Source organism: Talpa occidentalis, unplaced genomic scaffold (assembly GCF_014898055.3).
Source record: "Talpa occidentalis isolate TD23 unplaced genomic scaffold, MPIMG_talOcc4v2.1 talOcc4.7, whole genome shotgun sequence".
In the NCBI taxonomy this organism is placed as follows: domain Eukaryota; kingdom Metazoa; phylum Chordata; class Mammalia; order Eulipotyphla; family Talpidae; genus Talpa; species Talpa occidentalis.
In genome coordinates this window covers 132,300,784-132,319,719 of record NW_023605083.1, presented here as the reverse complement: position 1 = coordinate 132,319,719, position 18,936 = coordinate 132,300,784, and the positions used below count along the sequence as shown (strand labels likewise).

Genomic DNA, 18,936 nt, shown 5'->3' with positions numbered 1-18,936 from the left:
CTTCTGCCTTACCCAATATGCTTCACCAGTGGCTCGTGCCCATCTTCACCACCCACCTTGGGAGCCTTTTCTGGGACGGCCTGTCTCTGCCCAAGCATGCTGGTGGCTACTTTGTTGGGAACACTCCCCTTTGCTGAGAGAGGGCGTGCACTGTCTGGTGAGTGCTGTGGGTGTGGTTGGTTCCCCTCAGGCCAGGAGCTGCTCCAAAGCAGAGACCACATCTGCTTAACCTGGACCTCCCACGCCTAGCCTAGGCAGGACACTCAACCCGCATTTGCCTCTGGTGTCTTTGGGGGGAACTTTCAGCACCAGAACCGTGGACAGAGACCCTGCCCCTAGATCCTTCCCCATCCTGGCCTGGCAGGAGACTCTCCAGAGATCTTTATCTTTCTCCCCGGCTCTCCCGCCCTGGTTGAGCAAGGGTGAGGTTCCCAGGGACACCTCCCTGCTTCTTCCCTCTCAACCCTGATGGCTCCATCGCACCCTCCGCAGCATCCCCCTGTCCTAGAGCCCAGACTCTGGCACTTACAAATTACAAACTGGAAAGTCATTTAGACTCTGCCTCTCACTTTCCTTGTCTGTGAAATGGACGTGCACCTCCGGAATGGTAGGTGCTCAGTAAAGATTTCTTGAACAAGCAAATGAAGAAATTAGTGCTTAATACTTATCTCACAGGGTCTCCTCAAAACCAATCATTGCATACGTCTAAATGCATGCACGGGCTGCCTGGCTTACAGGGAACTCTGTGTCAGCTATTCCTGTATTTTTCCTGTGAGGTCCTGGAGAAGCTGGAAGGGTCAAGATTACTGATGAACTTCAGGGGAGGATTTTGCTTGGATTGCAGGTCTAGTGGGGACAACTGGAGGACAAGTTTGGGGGGTCCTCTCCTTCCTGGGTTCTCGCCCTGTCTTTCCTGTCCCCCCAACCCTGGGTGGGGCAACCCTCCAATGGCCCCTAAAGAGAGAATTCAGGCCACCGCTGGGGAGGGTGTGGGAGGGTGTGGAGCAGCGCGTAGGGGTCTCAGGGAGAGAGTGGTGGGGGGGGGTTCCAGAAACCCACATCAAGGAACCCGCACCCCTGTGGCAGGCCCTTTGGTGCTATGCCTGCACCACGGCAGGGCCGGACACCAAACTGGTTTGTGGGTTGAGGTCAGCGGCGGGTGATGAAAGCCATGCAGACAGGAGGGCCGGCCCCCCACACCCCGTGCTGGAGCCGCGCCACGCTGGGAGGAGGCTGCTGAGCGCCAGCGGGGAGCTTCAGGGTTTCTCCACAGCCACTCGGCCCGCTGCAGGGCCGCCCCAACCCCACATCGCTTTCCCAGCCGTCTGGGTTTTCCCGCTTCTTCCTCGCCTCGGCACCCCCTTTTGGCTGTGAGCGCCCTGCTGGCCTCTGTGCACCCCCATCTTCGGAAAAGAGTTGGGGCACAGAGTTGGGGTGCGGGTAAAGGGCAGCGAGGGGCCAGCCCTTGGGTCGCCAGAGGTTGGGCTCCTTCAAGAGATCCCAGCCCCGCAGCCCTGGTCCCCGAACCCCCGGTTTGTGGGCGGTGGGTGCTAGCCAGGGAGCCGTACCTGGAGTCTGGGCAGGCATCGCGGGTCTCCCAGAGACTGCGGGCGAGCGCAGCGCCGGCGCGTCCAGGTGAGGCCCCCGCAGACCGCCGCCCCGACGCCCCCGACTCCCGGCCCCAGGGCTCGTGCGCAGCGGCTGCCCGGGCTCCGCAGCCCATCGATTTTTCTGTTGACTTTAGGGATCTCATTAATCCTTCCTTAATTACCTCCCTGGGGCCCGCGTGCGCAGTGCAGCCAATAGCGGGGCCACTGACAGGGGGGCGGGGCCTGAGGAGGTGCGGGCTCAGCTCCCAGGTCCAGCGGCCCGGCCCGGCCTCCTGCAGGGTGGGGTGGGTGCCACGTCCTTGCGCCGGTGGCGAGGCCTTGCGGGGGTTCAGGCCACACTTTGGTGGCCAAGCAGGGAATGGACACCCCTGGCCCCCCAAACAGGGATTGCCATTTCCTGAACCCCACTTCCTGCCAGACCAGGGGTCAGGCTTCTACACAACCTCCAACCCCACATGGCCCGCACCCTCTCTCTCTCCCTAAGTGAAATGTGAACTGGGGATCAGAAAAGACCCCATTCTGATTGTGCAGCAGGTGAACAGGCCTGGAAGTGACGCCCCTGTACCCCCCTAACTATTCCCCAGCTTCTGACCCACTGCCTCCTTCTGCAGGAAGGCCTGGGTGCCTTTGCTCAAGCTCTCCGTGCTCCCTCGTGCTGGCGTCCTCTCCGCCCATCCCACTCTGCCTTAGTCCCCACCCTTGCCAGTACGCCCAAGTCTGTACTTTTTGTAAAGAAGAATTCCCAGGGCTTTGGAAATGTGCCCCAGGGACCCCTAGGTGAAGGGGTGCTGGGGAGGCAATCAGGAAGATGTTGGCCTGTGGGCTGGCCCCAGGCCACTGCTGCTCCTCACCCCTCCCCTATTCTTGGGCTGGGGGCTCCGCTTGCCATCCCCGCTCCAGAAGCTGCCCAAGGACGCGTCACTGGATAAAATACATTGTTGAGACACCCGGGCAGTATGTGATTAAGCCCAGGAAGACCTCCATATAAACATTTAAGATTTAGGGGGGCTGATGGGAATGAGGTTTGTCTTTCAGTCACCCAAGACAAAGCTCCTGGTTACAACAGCCACCTATCAGGTGGTCTGCCTTTCGCCAGTCTCTGCTGGCTCCAGGGAATGGGGTGGTTTCGGGGTGCTCCAGAGCTTAGGACCCTCAGGGGCAGGGGTGTGCTAGGTAAGAAGTCCAGGAGATTTACACCCTCCAACTCCTCTGAAGCTAAAACTGATGCCTGAAACTATTTTATCTGAGGGGGGGAAATTCTGCTGCTTGAAAAAAAATGCTTGAAAATTGTTATTCTTAGAAAGGCTGTGACTCTCGGCTGTGTGACCTTGGGCAAGTTACTTTACCTCTCTGGGCCTCAGTTTCCTTCACTGTGAAATGGCAGTTGGACCATGTCAGTCCCTCCTAATCTTCGGTGCATCATGGAATTCATAAAAAAATTCAATGTCACTTGGCAGATAAACGGAAGAGGCAGTCACTTAAGCGCCCACTTTATGTTAGTTCATAACTCACACTTGGCTCACCCCCGAAAAGCTTGAGATCCCAAATTCCCAGGAGCCCTTCCAGCTCTGATCCCCAAGATCTTCTGTGACCACCTCAGATGGGGCGACTGAGACAAGAAGCAGTGTCAGGAGAAGAGCTGCAGCTTTATTGGGTCCCAGCTCCAGGCAGGACACTGGCCGGGCCACAGGGCCGGGCTTAGAGCTGGAGCCCAAGTTGAGACAGTTCCCAGGAGGGCCGCAGGGACAAGGCTCCTGTCCCACCCCCATGTCACCCAGTGTCCTGCTGGGCGGGATGGGCACGTCCTGATTGTGATTTAAAAACTCATCCTGGAAAAATAGCTTTTGTGAAAATTCCACTCCGCAGGGCATGGGTGGCATGCAGCGTGACTGCCAGGCTGGGGTGCGCTCCTGGGGGTCTCTGGGAGGCGTGGGAGCCGAGCCCCTGGGCTCTGGCAGAGCTGGGCTTCAGGACAGCACGTAGACCTCCAGCAGGCTGGACACAGCGTGCATGCGGTAGAAGATGCCGAAGGGCAGGCAGATGTTGACGATGGCTGCCCAGAGGGAGTAGCCGTAGAAGTTTACCTCGGTGGTGTTGCTGAAGTGAGGCCGGGCCCCGAAGGCGGGCATGATCCACAGCTGTGCAGGGAGATGGGGGCGTCAGGACCTTTGGAGGGTATTCTGGGGGAGACAGGCTGGGGGTGCTAGCCCTCTACACTGGTGTTGCTGAGCGGGGCCTCCAGCCTTGGGCGAGAACGCAGAAAAGGCACCCGGCTGAACTTGCCCGCCGCCAGGCCTGTGCAGTGACCACGTCCACTAAGTGACCCTTAGTGTGGCCACTTGTGGACGGGGGAGAGGCGCGGGTTTTGAATACATGATGGGAGGATTTGGTACAAATGCACTCTCCTGGAAGTGCATGCAGATTGCAGGCCCTGCCAGGGGTGCTGGGGTGCAGCCGGAAGGCTACCCCCAACCCCACCCCCTCTGAGCTCTGCTCCCCAGCTCCACCTTCTTCCCAGGTATGGGAGAACACTGAAGACTCCTGCTGCAGCTCAGCCCGGACTCAGGAGTCAGGTGTGGGGTCCGAGGCAAAGACAGAGGCTTCCTGCCCAGAGGGTATCGTCCTTGGGCACCTCACCGCGCCCCATCCCCTCTGCCCTGGCCCCGCACAGCCCCGCCCTGCCATTTCTGTACTTTCAAATGGGGCCTGAGAGGATGTTGATCCTGGACGGGATACAGGGAGTGGAAACAGTCTCCCAGGGGAGTCCCAGCTTGTGGGCAGGGCCTCGGTGGACGTGGGGGCGGGGCCAGGGCTGGGGGGAGCACCCTAGCAGCCCCAGGCAGGAGGTTTTGAATCTTATGGCTTCTGCTTGTGGGTCAGTGGTCGGTGTCCACTCTCATGGGTTACTGAGAGGATGGTCTGCATTCACCCTACTCAGAGAGGGCTGCTGGCGGATTCACACGGGGCGCATGGGGATGCACCCACAGTGAGGTCACATACATAATGGGGGTATTTTCCTGCGGGAGGTTATAGCTAAAGGCGCTGTTTGTATATTTTGTGAAACTTCCCTGGCGCGTGTTCTCTGGGACACATTCGCCCCGATGCACGTGTCTGTATTAGATTTCCCTGCTGGGGATGAGATCTACGTGGGCCGTTTGGCTAGTGGGTGAGTGTTTCTCTATCGGGGTGCACCTTCAAGAGGAGTATTTCCACCAGGCCATGTTTTGTACCGTGGAGTGTGCCCGGGGTTGGGGGAGTCTCCTTGCCGGGCTTTGCTGTGTCCTGGGGGAAGGGCGGCTCGTGTGCCTGCCCTCTCTGGCCTGCGAACAGACGGCTCACACTTCCCCTGCTCTCCTCCCCGCGACTTCCTGACGCTGCTCCACTTATCCTAAGAAATGAGCTGGTCACAAGTTCCCAGGAGCAGTCACATTCCCGGGGGTGAGGGCCCCCCCACGTCAGCTCTCTCAGCTCCCTCTCACCTCCTCCCAGCTCCCTCGCAGCATTCCCTGGAACTCTCCAGCTCCTCCTGCCGCCTGGATTTCTTTCTCTGGGTGCCCTGAGATGCTGTTTGCCCCTGAGGCTGCACCTGACCCTCTCTGAACTTGCTCCTTTCCTAGAGAGCCACATGATTCTCCCACAGACTGGGGCAAGACAAGGCCAGGCCAATAAGCCTGAGGGCAGCCTGCCTCTGCTTCTCCCCCCACGGCGCCCCGCTACTCACGATGATGTTGCAGAGCAGGAGAAACAGAGAAATGTCCTTCAGGCACTGACGTCTCCAGTGGATCCTGGGGCCCACGATATCGGCCACCGCTTCCTGAGGGGCAGTGGAGCTGGGGACCACCAGCTCGGGGGTGGTTGGGCAGGCGGGCAAGGCCTGCAGCGCGTCCGGGTTGGCAAAGGTCAGGCCGTGGCAGGGCTCCTTAGGGGGTGTGTCATGAGGCTTGGCCCCCGGCGGGCCCCGGTGGAGGCTCTCGATGATGAACATGTTCTGGAAGGTGTGCTGGGCTATCATGAGCAGGGCGTGGGAGAGGTTGAGCCCAGCCAGCAGGTCCCGGGATGTGCCCACCACCACGGCCACAATGGAGTAGTAGGAGATGGCGTATTGGCCCAGTGCAGCGCCCATCAGCAGGGCCACGTCCAGGGTGCGCGTGGGGTTCTTGTGGTGGTCCATGGCCCGGCGGTCAAAGCGGTAGATGACAGAGCCACTCAGGCTGACCAAGGTCATGAGCCCCAGACAGACGATGTTGAAGCTGTAGTAGATGACCAGGGCCTGCTGGGTGCGGGCCCCCTCGCCACTCACTTGGACCTCATAGATGATGAAGACCGCCAGGCCCACCACGAAGAGCATCAGGCCCAGCACAGGGCCAGCGACAAAAGTCTCCCGGAAGAGGTTGCCCCGGGGGGGCGTGTGACCGTGGCCATGGCCGTGGCCAGAGGAGGTCAGCAGCCTGCCCACGTTCTTCCACATGACGTAGAGCATGGTGGAGGCAAAGAGGCTGTACTCGATGTTGAAGGGGTAGAGGTAGAAGTAGCCCTTCTGGAAGATCTGGCAGAGGGCCGTGTTGCAGGGGCAGTCCCCGTCGGCCGTGCTGCCCGCTTGCTCTGCTGGGGAGAGAGGGGCGCTGAGCTGCTCTGCCTTCCTGCCTTCCCGGAGGCACCCCATCCGAAGACCCTCACGCCTAGACCGTGACCTTCATCAGGGCAGGGTCTCTGTCTCCCATTGTCACCGCTGGCCCCCAAATGCCCACACACAGCCTGGCATTGTCGTTCACTCCCCTGGGATTTTTTGAGCACCTACTATGTATCCAAGACCGAGTGACCCACTGGTGAACACCAGCCGGTGCTTCCTTCAGGAAAACACCCCTACCCTCACCCCGCCAGCATGATCCCTGGCTCCCGAGATAGGCGAGGTCCTGGTCCTGCTGGAAGGTGGCCCTCCTGGGAGCCCCTAAAGCTCAAGCTTCCTCAGAGTTCTCCCCAGCATCTGACTCAGCCCAGACCGTGAGCTGCAGTGCCCAGGTCTTGGCTGGGAGCCGGGCTAGGCCAAGTCTGGCCCTGCTCTGCGCGGCGCTTTGTAGGAAGCTTTGGACCTTGGCAAACGTCTCTTTTCAGCCCCAGAACTATCCCGGCTGGTTCTGCAGGGGAGAAACTGAGGCCCAGAGTGGGGCAGTGGCTTGTCACGGAGAGAGAACCCCATCAGCTGCTCACACCCAGCGGGGCCTCTCCAGGGCACGCTCATGCCACGCCTGGGCTGTTGTTAACCGACCCCCTGACCCTCTGTAAGCTCAGGGCGACGCTTGATCCAGTCCGCTGGGCGGGGGCCTCCCTGCGAGCTGGGCCCTTGGTGCTGGGTGTGCGTGTGCTCCAGTGAGGGCCTCACCGACTTATCATCTACTCTGGCGCTGGCTAGTGGGGGGCACTAGAGAAGTCCAGAGAACTAGAACCAGGGGGCCTGTGCGCCCCTTAGCAGGGCACAGACAGATGGCTCTCCACGCTGGTTCTCAATTCCAAACTCTGTGACCTTGGGCAAGCTACTTACCCTTCTATGCTCTAGTGTTTCCTCTGTCAGCAGGAAAACGCGCAGCGCCCACCTCCTAGGGAGCTGGGAGGCCCAAGCGGGGCGGCAGCCGGTGCCTGACACCAAAGCTCAGTGGATGGCCGCTCTTGTCCCCGCGATGACTATTTCCCCCTCGTCTTTGCCAGACTCCCACCTGGTCCTGCACTTCCACCATCGGGCCATCTGCCTCCTTCCCCTCTCTTCCGCCAGATCACCCTGGCCCTTTGCCCTGGTGCCGAGTCCCTTCCTTAGTGGAATGGACACCTGGACGGTGGGGGCCAGAGCTAAGGATGAGAAGGTGCCCCCGATGCTCCTCCTCCTGGGTGACCCACACCTGTACTTCAGAGATGCAGCCCAGAGCAAGAGGCCTGTTGGCCTCCACCTTTGCTCCAGCCCCCAGGAGGGCGCAGGAGACAGACTGGACAAGCACCAGCCCCGAGGCCTGGCTGCGCGGGGAGGGGGGGTCGTGGAAGTGGGCACTCACGGTTGGGAGCGAGGCGCGTGTGGCTGGTGTTGCCGTGGGAGCTCATGTAGGATTGGGCCTGGTGCAAGGACTCATCCACCACGGCCGCCATCCAGATGGCCAGGTTGGTGGTGAGTGTGAACATAAGACCACACCTGTAGGGGAGGGGCGAGAGGTCACTGGAGGTCCCTGGAGGGCTCTACTGGGAGGTGGTGTTGAGAAGCAAGAAACTAAGCTGGCCCTTGTGTGGGAGGAAGCTGAGCTTGGGAGGAACCATTGGCTTGGCCAGGAGCCACCTGAGAGAGGGCCAGGGGTTGGCCAGGGGCTCGGACCACTGTTTCCATCCCTGGGGGGAGTGGACATAGAGTGCACTCTGCTATCCACGCTCACACACACACACTCACAGATACACGCAACCCTCACAGCATGGTAGAAATCAGCCCAAAAAAGCCAGGGGGGCTTGGCTGAACCCCCCAACCCACAGGGGCAGAAAGAGGACCCACATCCCCAGGTGAAACCCCTCGTGTCTCACACAGTGCTGGAGATGCCCCGGCCTGCTGGGCAGGGCAGCTGAGCAGTGGGACAGACACTCACCGGGTCAGATCCAGGTGGATGTGGATGCAGTCTTTAGCGGCGACCCAGAGGAAGTAGGTCTGAGTGGGGAAGGAGAGGTGAGGGTCATCGATGGCAGGTTGCTGCACCTGGGGCCCTGTTCAGGCTGCGCACGACTCTCGACCCCAAGAGACCGCACACCAAGTTCTGTTTACTTTAGCTTTACGCAGTGAAGCGGGGCTCTCTATTCTCTGGAACAATTTATGCAGAATAGTGGTTCTCTGCTCTTTAAAAGTTTGCAACGTGTCCACTGTGAAACTCTGGTCTTGGTGTTTGTGCGGTTTTTTGCAGGAAGAAGGTCAAGTGAGCTTTGATGACCCAGGTATGTACTCCTGGGAGCAAGGCCAGCCTCAGGCTTGGTTTTGAGAATCTTGAGAGACGTCTCAGCTCCCTTTGGTAACACCCCTGCCCCAGGCCCATCCCCTGTTGCCTGCGAGGGCCTCACCCTCACCCAGCTGCCCACAGCCCCCTGCTATGGTGTTTGTGGGTGTGGGGTGTCTGTAGTTTTCATTCTACTTAAGGAAACTTTAAACGCATAAGATGAAATATGGAAACATGATACATGCTTGAGTCAGGAAGGTAGCAAGCTATGGAGACCTGGGCGGCAGGGGGAGGCTCCACGGAGGGACATGGGACATACATGTGGGCTCATGGTCATGGCCCAAGGCGAGGTCTGCTGTAGGCCCAGGTGAGAGAGTCCTCCCTGCCGTGGCTCAATCAGGAGCTCGTTTGAAATATTATGTGTGCAACAAACATAAACATATATATATGTTTATAATATATAAACATAAGCATATGTAGTGTTTATAATATATACAATTTATAATATATATATATTTCTGAATGTGTCTGAAAGCTCGCAGGTACAGGACACCCTATTTCCTGAACAAATGCCGAGCATAGGGGCCACGCCAGGGTCAAACTCACCAGACCCAGCAGAACCAGGGTTGAGACTGATGACCTCTGTGGGCACCTAGAAAGGGCAGGCCAGGTTCTAGGAGACAGGATGCCTGCAACAGCTCACACCTCCTAGGTGTTAACTACTGACACTGCTTGGGTTGAAATAGAATTGCAGGGTCCCTCAGTAGTGGCTCAGATTTGAATCTTACTTCATTACCAAGTATTTCCAGATTTACGGACTCATGTGATCCCCACCACCATCCTATCTCCACTTTATTGCTCAGGGGAGAAGGGAGCATGGAGCTCAGGTCTCTGGCCCCCATGCCAGGAATTGGCTTCTTCCTGCCGCGCTCAAGACAACGCCCTCTACCCACCTGGACGACGACGAACACCGCCTGGATGAGAGGGTGCAAGATCTTGATGGCCGACTGGCACTCAAAGAAACTGGAGTAGTAGCCAGTCTTGAAGGCATCCATGACCAGGGTGCAGATTCCAAACAGCACCAGCCCACCTGGGAATGGGGTGGGGGCCGATCAGAGGGGCAGGAGAGGTCCCCCGATCTGAGGGTGGATGGCCAGATGGGTGGGTGGGTGGGTGGGTGAGCGGACAGGTAGATGGGTGGGTGGGTGATGGGTGAAGGATGAAAGTATGACTGAGTGGGTGGGTGGAGCGATGTCCTGTGGCGCCCCCATCGCTTAGGGCTCACAGGTTAGGGAAGGACCTTAAATGGGCTCCCTCAGCTTCGTCCGCCCCCTGTTTTCTGTTCACCATCAAAGACTCTCCTGTGACCACCCTTTTCTAATCTTTAGGACAAAAATGTGCCCCCTACACTTCCCCGGGGACCACTTCTCTTTCTCCTCTCCCTCCCCAGCGGCTTACTGCACCCTCAGCCACCTCCAGTCCTGCTGGGCGGACTTCTGTCCACCTCCACGGACATCCCCAAATTCCTGCACAGCCTCAGCCTCCAGTTCCTGGCCTGCCCCCTCCCCCAGCCCAGCCCGCCTCTGCCCCCGCTCCCGGGCACCTCTGAGCCAGATGGGCCCGGCGTGGGAGTCGTGGTAGGGGACAGCGCCGGGGCAGCGCACTGTGCGGAGGAGGTAGAACACGATCCAGAGCGTGGCCAGGAGCATCATGGTGGTGAGCAGCGCGAACACGTCGGTTTCGTACACGGCCACCTTGTTGAAGGCCCCGCCGCTGATGAGCGTGCAGGCGAGCAGCAGCACGTTCACGGCCAGCAGCACCGACAGCAGGCGGCCGCCCTTCTTCCACACCTCGCGGGGGCCGCCCGCGGCGCGGGGGGGCTCTCCTTGGGGCCCGAGGCCAGTTCCTCGGACATGGCAGGGGCGACCGCAGGAGGCTGGAGGGTCACTGTGCGGGCGGAGCGGACGGGACCCCAGGTCAACGAGGGGCCTCATGATCTCATCTTGGGCTCCCAGACGGGGTGGGGGTGGGGTGGGGGGTTCCTAACCCCGAGGGTGGGGGCTGCGGCCCACGGAGGAGGCACGGGGCGGCGAGAGGGGGAGCCGGCCCTGCCTGCGGGTCGGGGCGGCAGCCCCGTCGGACCCCGCCCGGAATCTCGCTTCCAACCCGCCCCCTCCCCGGCCCAGACGCCCCGCTGCGCGTACCTGGCTGGGCGGGGAGCCCGCGCGGAGCTGGGGGTCGGGGGGTGGCGATCGGCTCGTCTCTCCCAGGCCGGGCCGGATGGGCGCTTTATAGCGAGGAGGGCAGGGTGATTTACAGCCGCGGGAGCGCAGCTCCATAAACCTCTCAGTCCCGCTCACATGATCCATCTTTTCTCCGAGCTGAATTTAGGGAAGAGGCGCGGGAGCCAGATAAGGTGAGATTTATATGACCCGCTAAGAGGCGCCCCACCTCCCTGCGGCCCAGCTGGGGCGCGGCCCCGCACTGCGGCACCAGACGGCACCCGCCCCTGGCGCCCACCGCGCCCCGGCGCCCCGCGACCTCGGCCGCCGAGAACCCAAGAGCGGATGCTCGACGGACGCCCCGAGGGCGCGCGGGCACCCGGGCCCTCCCGGCGCTGGAGCGCCGCCTGCGCCGCGTTCCTCGGGCGCGTGGAGAGGCGGCCCCTCGCCCGCCCGTCCCCGCACGGCCGCGGCGCGAGCAGCTCCCGCGTGTGCCCCGGGCCCCGCGGCGCCAGGCTGCGAAGTCCGCGCCGTCTCCAGGTCCCAAACTTCGCGCCCGGCCCGCGCCGGGCTCCCAGCGCCCCCTGCCGGCCCGCCGGGCCTCTCCCCTCTGCACCCCGAGCCCGACCCGGACCCCGAGGCCCGCGTCCGCGCAGGAGGGCTCCCCCAGACGCCGCTCCCCAGGCCTGGCCCCGGCCCTGGACGTGCGGAGACATCGGGGGCGCAGCGCCGAGGCCCTCGTGAGGACAGACCCTCGCGGCTCCAGCCTGGGGCTCCGGGATGGGGCGCTGGGTGGGCGCCGTGGGAGAGAAGGCAGGGCCTTGCGTGGTCACCCCGGTGCATCCAGGAAGGGTGTTTAGGACCCAGGGGCAGCCCGAGGGCGGCTCCCTGGGCCGCGGGAGATGCTCCCCCGCCTCCCTCCCCGCCGGGTGAGCGCTGAGCGGCTCAGATGTCCCAGAGCAGCTACGGAGCGTCTCCCGGGTCCTCTCTGCGGCCGTGGGGGCTGGCGGCCCCCGCCCCTGCCCGGGGCCCCTCCCCCAACCCCATGCCTCAGCCCTGACCCCGCGGCCCTCCCCCGCGGGGGGGCAATTCTCGGTGCCCCCCCCTCCCCGTCCAAGTCAGGCGCCATGAACGACCAGTACCACCGGGCAGCCAGGGACGGCTACCTCGAGCTCCTCAAGGAGGCCACCCGGAAAGAGCTGAACGCCCCAGATGAGGATGGCATGACCCCCACCCTCTGGGCTGCCTACCATGGCAACCTGGAGTCCCTGCGGCTCATCGTGAGCAGAGGGTGAGTACCCACCCAAGCCCCCAGGGGAGGGAGAAGAGTGTTCTGCCAGCCCAGGCCCGGAGATGCCTTCCCCAGCCCCATGGCATCCTCGTCGCCCCTTTCCTACCTTAGACCTAAAGTGGAGCTTGGGGAAAGAGGGGGGCACACTCTGAGGGGTTAGTAAGCCTGACCTGAACCTGGGCTAGGAGGGGAGGGACTGGGAATTAGGGGTCATATGGGGGGGTCTGCAGAGTGAGGGGAAGGTGGGACAGGTCTCCTGGGCAGGTGGCAGCTGGAAGCAAGAGTAAGGGGCATGGTGGGAACAGGAGAGATGGGGCGGAAGCTTCAGAGGGATCAGAGGTGGGCCCAGGAAAGCAGAGGCTCCTCACTGCCCATCCCCAGCCTCAGATCCGGAGGACTCAACAGCACCTCCCACTGCCCCCCCCACAACACCCCCTCCACCCCAGGATGAGGCTACCCGGCTCTCTTCCTGTTCACTCTGGGATTTATGGGCACTGCCCATAGTACCAAATGTCACTCGGGCTCAGCCACAGCCACCCCATTAACTCCCACTGTGCCCTTCCCCACCCCCATGCCTCCGGGGCTGCGATGCCCATGCGGGGGCTCTGGGAGCAGCTCCCTCACCTGTTTGGAGTAGGGAGGGAAGCACAGGTGGGTCTCGAATCCTGGTGTCAGGGCAGGAAAGGGGTTTTGCTTTAGCAGCAGAGGGGTGTGGGACCCCAGGACTGAATGAATGACAGGGGCCCGCTCCTGGAGCACCCCGAGCTTTCTGGCGAGAAGGCCCATTGAACAGGCCCGTGCAGCTTGGGCAGGGCAGGGGAGTGGGAAGCTCTCCGGCCCTGGAGATGGGGGTGGGGTGGGGGCTCAGCTGCCCCCCTCCCGTGCTGGCCTGTGGCCCAGGCTTGTGGGAGGTGGGGGAACTCCCCTTGCCTTCCCTCCTTGGCTGCTCCTGGGGCCCAGCAGCAGGTGGGAGCATCCCCAAGACCAAGCAGCCTGAGACTGTGCCAGAGGCAGGAATTGGCCCCTCCCCTTGCTAAGAGGGCACCTGTTGCTGGCTCAGGGAGACTGGGAGAGGAGGGGGGAGGGTGTCTCCCTGCTGCACCACCCCTGCCCCCCACATCTGACCGAGGTCACGGGCTGGTGTTTGATGTGATTGGCCCACATTGTCCCAAAGGACTTGGTGATAGGTAGGGAAAGTGAGGAGAGAGCGGTGGGGGGATCTTTGAAACAAAGGGGTGACTCTACCCCCTGCCCAGCGGGGTGGCCTGGTGGCCTCATTAGCATGAGACAGAGGTGCTGAGTTAGGCCTGTGAGAGAGGCAGGAGCTTGGGGGAGCCAGCAGGAGCTGCTTCAGGGTGGGGTAGGGGCACAGTCTGATGTAGTATTGGAAGGGGTGAGTGCCAGCCTGCCTGCCGGCTCCCGAAGATGCGGCACCCCGGAAAGAGAAGGGAGGCCCCACTAGCCTCCTGCCTCCTCTCCAGTCCTGGCTGCCCCCACACTCCCCTCAGTGCCCAGGCCAAGGCCCGACACCTGCTCTCACACGCGGGCTTGCCAGGCCTGGCCCTGCTCCCTGAAGACATGGCTGTGCCCATGACATGCAGGGCAAGTCTGCAGGGCAGGCACAAGGCCTCAGACTCTCACGGGGACTCAGGCCCTGGACATGTCACATTCCGGTTCTCTTCTAAATCGCCCCGCACGTGTGGCCGCAATCGCCATCAGGCCTGCGGGGGGACCACAGTGGGCCCTGACCCACCACCTCTCAGGGCCGGCTCTCCGCTGGGCCCCATGAATAATTCACTCCTTTCTCTCTGGGCATCAAATATTTATGCCCTGAGATTCCCAGCCCTCAGTTCTCCTGGGGAAGGCCCGCCCCGGGCCTGCCTTCTCTGTTGCCACGCCCCCTGTGGGGGGGCACCCGCCCTTTCTCTGGCCTTGCGGGCTGTGCCTCCTGGAGTCAGAGGCGAGTTCTCAGGCCCTCGGGTCCCTCTCACGTGCCCCAGCGAGGCGCTCCCCTCCTCCAGCCCTTGCTGACTGCCTGCCGGACTTGCCGTGGCTCACCACCCGTCGCACGTGTCCTCCTGGCAGGGGTGATCCAGACAAGTGTGACATCTGGGGCAACACACCCCTGCATCTGGCAGCTTCCAATGGGCACCTGCACTGCCTCTCCTTCCTGGTGTCCTTCGGGGCCAACATCTGGTGCCTGGACAACGACTACCACACGCCGCTGGACATGGCCGCCATGAAGGGCCACATGGAGTGCGTGCGCTACCTGGACTCCATCGCGGCCAAGCAGAGCAGCCTCAACCCCAAGCTGGTGGGCAAGCTGAAGGACAAGGCTTTCCGCGAGGCGGAGCGGCGCGTCCGCGAGTGCGCCAAGATGCAGCGCAAGCACCACGAGCGCATGGAGCGTCGCTACCGGCGCGAGCTGGCCGAGCGCTCCGACACGCTCAGCTTCTCCAGCCTCACGTCCAGCACCCTGAGCCGCCGGCTGCAGCCCCTGACGCTGGCCAGCCACCTGCCCTACTCGCAGGCCACGCTGCACGGCACCGCCAGGGGCAAGACCAAGATCCAGCGGAAGCTGGAGCGGCGCAAGCAGGCGGGGGAGGGCACCTTCAAGATCTCCGAGGATGGCCGCAAGAGTGTGCGCTCGCTCTCTGGCCTGCAGCTGGGCAGCGACGTGATGTTCGTGCGCCAGGGCACCTACGCCAACCCCAAGGAGTGGGGCCGCTCCCCGCTCAGGGACATGTTCCTCTCGGACGAGGATAGCGTCTCCCGTGCCACGCTGGCGGCCGAGCCTGCCCACTCGGAGGTCAGCACCGACTCAGGCCACGACTCCCTGTTTACGCGCCCCGGCCTGGGCACCATGGTGTTCCGCAGGAACTACCTGAGCAGCGGCCTGCACGGGCTGGGCCGCGAGGACGCAGCGCTGGAGGATGGGGGCCCGCTGCGGGGCCGGCTGCAGAGCTCCCCGAGCCTGGACGACGACAGCCTGGGCAGTGCCAACAGCCTGCAGGACCGCAGCTGCGGGGAGGAGCTGCCCTGGGACGAGTTGGACTTGGGCCTGGATGAGGACCTGGAGCCAGAGACCAGCCCCCTGGAGACCTTCCTGGCCTCCCTGCACATGGAGGACTTCGCCTCCCTTCTGCGCCAGGAGAAGATCGACCTGGAGGCGCTGATGCTCTGCTCCGACCTGGACCTCCGCAGCATCAGCGTCCCCCTGGGGCCGCGCAAGAAGATCATGGGGGCCGTGCGGCGTCGCAGGCAGGCGCTGGAGCGCCCACCCGCCCTGGAGGACACAGAACTGTGAGCATGGGAGCCTGGGGTGGGGAGAGGGGGGTCAGAAGGCCTTGGGGTTAGGGGCTCTGCCCTTCCAGGAATAGGAGGGGGCATGATCTAAGTGGCCCTTGCTGACAAGAGCCCACGTTTTATTGATGTGCATTCAGAAAAATAAGCTGCCAGTTTAATGTCAGTGTAAGTAAGTGTCAGTTGAATGATGACGCGAGACTTCCCCGTCACAGCCGATGCAAATGCGTCTCACTTGAGGACATCAACATGCGGAAAAATGGGTATTTCCGTATGGATGAGACACAGTCATAGTAACCCCTGCTGGGATGTTTGGGGCCCTCCTGTCTCCCAGGTGCTGGGGATGCTTTGCATGTGTCCTCACTTCCATGCTCTAGATCACCCCATTTTACAGGTAAGCAAGTAGAGGGTCCAAGGGTTAGTCACCCCAAGGTCTGGCTGCTGCTCAGTGCGGAGCTGGGCTGGACCCTTGGTCTGTGTGGCTCTAGAGCCTGGGGAGGGGGTTCCCTGGCAGCGAGCCATCTCCCCAGTTGCCCAAGTCCTCAAGGCAGACGTTTTACCAGCTGGACCCTGAGCCCTGCACCCGGCAAGAGGGGCCAATGAGTCCCGCATGGCCAGCAGCTGCTCAGAGGGCAGAGCTGACATGTTCAGAGTCACCCCGGCTGCCACCACGCCGGTCATGGGCTCCTGAATATCCAGCAAAGGAGGCTGCTCCCTTTTGGTGTTGCTGGCCTATACCCTGGGGGCTAGGCAGGGGTGGGTGTGGCCCCGCAGTCTGGCTCAGTGGACGGGTGGGAAGGGCACTCTGGGCCCGTGTCCCCATCCCTGACCATCTGCCCGGCTGAAGAGGGTAAGTTGTCAAAATGGCTGATTCTGGCTTCAAATGATGGATTTGAAAGCCCTTATCTGAGCTCCATTTCTCCCTCTTTCTCCACAGATAACTTGGGGCTCCTCTCCCCAAACCAAATTGAGTTGCAAGTTGCCACAACCCTCAGTGGGGCCATCAGGTCCTCACAGTCGCCAGCCCTGCAGACCCCGGCCCCTCCCCAGGAGCAAGGACCTGCCTCGAAAGACTGTCCATCCCCCAGAGCAGAGGACGTGGCGTGGACACACCCAGATGGTCAAGCGAGCACCCCAGAACATTGGTTCTGAGGGGCCTGGGTGCTCTGAGCCACCCCATCTCAGTGGCCCTAAGGAACACATGGGTTGGTGGGAGGTCAGCCCCAGAGGAAGGGGCCTCAGGGATAGGAGTGTGTGTGAATTGGGGGGGGGCGCTTCTTGTCCTGGGCGACACTGTCTCTTCCACGCCCTCCTCTGAGCCCCCTGCTCAGACTGGAGCCTTCCTTTCCACATCTCTGTGCAGGGAAGAGTTTGACCTGCCTCCCCTCCCCCTCGCACGTCACAGAGGAGGTTCCAGGCTGGACTCCTCAGCCAAACGCCCTGCCTTTTGTGCCCACCCCTGCCCGAGCGCGGCCAGCCCCCTCCTCGGTCTTCACCTGCACGCCCTGGTGAGGAGTGGAAGGCCAGGATGGGGTGGGGTGACTGGTGTCCTTCCCAGCCCACTGGGGTGAGCCCAGTCCGACTACCCTCCCGCCCTGTCCTCCTCGGTTCTCCTCCCCAGGTTGTGCAGCCTGGCTTCCCTAGGACTGAGGGCCAGGGCAGGGCCGCACGGTGCTAGGACCGGGGGCTGCTGTGTTGTGGCCCCAGGCCTGGCAGGCACGCCCTGGGCCCAAGACAGGCAGCTGCCAACTGCCTCAGAGTCCCTGGGCTGAGACAGGCGGAGACTGGGTGTCCAGCCTCATGTGGCCAGGCCCGTGAGATGGGCTGAGACAGGTGGAGACTGGGTGTCCAGCCTCATGTGGCCAGGCCCGTGAGATGTGCTCAGTCAACGCCCCTGCTGGGCCCCAGATCCTCATGGCTCTGCGCTGGGGTCATTAAATGGGTTTCCCTCCAGAAATGAAAGCGGCTGAGCGCTGATGTCTCTGCAGGGACACCAGGTCGGCCCGCCCTCTGTTCAGGCACGTCCCTGCCCCGTTGTGGGGGTGAACCTGGCCTTTGAGGGGCTCCAGACACGTGTTCCCAGGGCTCTCCGGTCAGACTGAGGTCACAGGAGGGGGAGTGTGCCTGGGGACAAGCGGAGCCTGTGGGTGCTCTGTCAGCCGCAGCACCCCAGCTCTGGCTCTTAGCTTGGAGAGCTGCCCTGCTGGGGGCGCAGATCTCCGCTGTAGCTGCGTCCGCATGCAGGCCTGAGCTGGGCCTTGGAGAAGGTGGTCTCCATCCCCACACCGAGCCTTGGCCGCCCACCACTGCCACCCCGAGCCCACCCCACTCTCCCCCCTGTTCTCTGGGCCTAGGCCTGGGGCCACCCCCAAGTGCCGACTCGACTTTCTTGGAGCCCCAGGTGCTGCCCGTTCTCTCCTGCCCCGCCTCAGCCCCTCTGGGGCCTTCCTTTGCTGGGTGGGGGTGGGGCCGTGCTGCTCACCTCTGTCCACCCTCTCTCAGGCTCATTATAACTTTTGTAGAGAATGTTCTGCCTCACAGGCATGCCTGTGTCTTGTTCTTTAATCCCGGCAGGAGGGTTTTTGTGCCTGCGAGGACTTGGTCCCATTCCTTGGAGGGGATCCTTGCCCTGGGATGTTGCCCCAGCCTCCCTCCCTGCTCCCCATCTCTTCAGGACCTTCCCTCCTGCCCGGGCCTTGGCAAGGAGGGTGTTTGGGGCCTGCAGCTGCTGAGGGCAGGAGGACACATTCTCCCTTCCCACGGGCACCTGCCCGGACTTCTCCAGAAGGCCACAGCCACCACCCATTCCCTGGCCCATGAGACCAACCTCGAGGCCCTACTTGGCCCTGGGAGGCCCCCTGAGGGCGTCATTACTCTCCCCACCCACGCAGCTCTGCGGGCCTGTTTCAGACCCTCCTTTCTCCCAGGGGTAAAGCCTCCCCGGCGCTGAGGCCAAGGGGCTCTGTGTTCTCCATAAAATGTGGGCAAGGGTCCTGCAGTCATTTCATTCCATTCCCTAAGATGGCTGGGCCCAGTGCCTCGTCAAGGGGCGCTCAGGACCGTCCCTCCCTCCAGCGCCCTTCAGAAGGGTGTTAGGGTGCCTACCGGGGAAGGTTGCCTAGCAACCATCTGGGGTCTTAGGCTACCTCCTGCCATTTTACAGATGGAAACACTGAGGTGTACCGGGGGAGGCCCAGACGCAGAATTCAGAACTGCTTTCACATTCTCCTCACCCCCAGACTGCCAAGGGGAGCAGTGAGACCCGAGATTCTGCTAGGTTCTCCCGCCACGCTCATCTGGTTTGTCTGCACTGCGACCTCCAGGCCAGCGCAGTCGTTGCACCTACCTCACCACCTCCCCGCCCGTCCTGACTCCGCTGGGCCGGGGAAGGTCATGGGGCGAGGACCGCAGGCAACGCACGCAGCGCTTCCGCACGGCAGAGACCAGCCGGGAGCAGTGGGGACGGGGTCTCCGGGGGTCAGAAGCTGGCGGGTGGAAGCCTGGGCACAGGATCAGGACGCCTGAGGGGCTTCAAACACAGCAAAGGGAAGACTTTT

The 18,936-nt window shown here is 62.3% G+C and overlaps 2 protein-coding genes across 3 annotated transcripts; one reads left to right on the top strand and one right to left on the bottom strand.

Annotated features, from left to right (window-relative positions):
- Positions 1–3,321: 3,321 nt before the first annotated feature.
- Positions 3,322–10,478, bottom strand: OTOP2 (otopetrin 2). The gene is given in 7 exon segments (XM_037493668.1): positions 3,322–3,748; positions 5,332–6,212; positions 7,652–7,785; positions 8,225–8,283; positions 9,517–9,653; positions 10,167–10,427; positions 10,430–10,478. Coding segments are annotated over 7 exon segments (1,692 nt in total). The 3' UTR covers positions 3,322–3,577.
- A 1,259-nt stretch (positions 10,479–11,737) lies between these two features.
- USH1G (USH1 protein network component sans) lies at positions 11,738–18,283 on the top strand. 2 transcript variants are annotated; one of them, XM_037494305.2, is made up of 3 exons: positions 11,738–12,076; positions 14,162–15,379; positions 16,317–18,283. In XM_037494305.2, exons 1-3 carry the CDS (start codon positions 11,913–11,915, stop codon positions 16,318–16,320), a joined length of 1,386 nt encoding a protein of 461 aa, XP_037350202.1. In that variant the 5' UTR covers positions 11,738–11,912; the 3' UTR covers positions 16,321–18,283. The 2 variants fall into 2 exon arrangements, with proteins under 2 accessions (XP_037350202.1, XP_037350203.1); XM_037494306.2 differs by lacking the exon at positions 16,317–18,283 and having other exon boundaries at positions 11,773–12,076; positions 14,162–15,383.
- The last annotated feature ends 653 nt before the right edge of the window (positions 18,284–18,936 follow it).

Bases quoted from the DNA above. Each gene is read 5' to 3' on its own strand.
- USH1G (XM_037494305.2), top strand. From the start codon at position 11,913: ATGAACGACCAGTACCACCGGGCAGCCAGGGACGGCTACCTCGAGCTC. The intron at 12,077-14,161 runs GTGAGTACCCAC...TCCTCCTGGCAG, and splicing joins CGGCTCATCGTGAGCAGAGG to GGGTGATCCAGACAAGTGTG.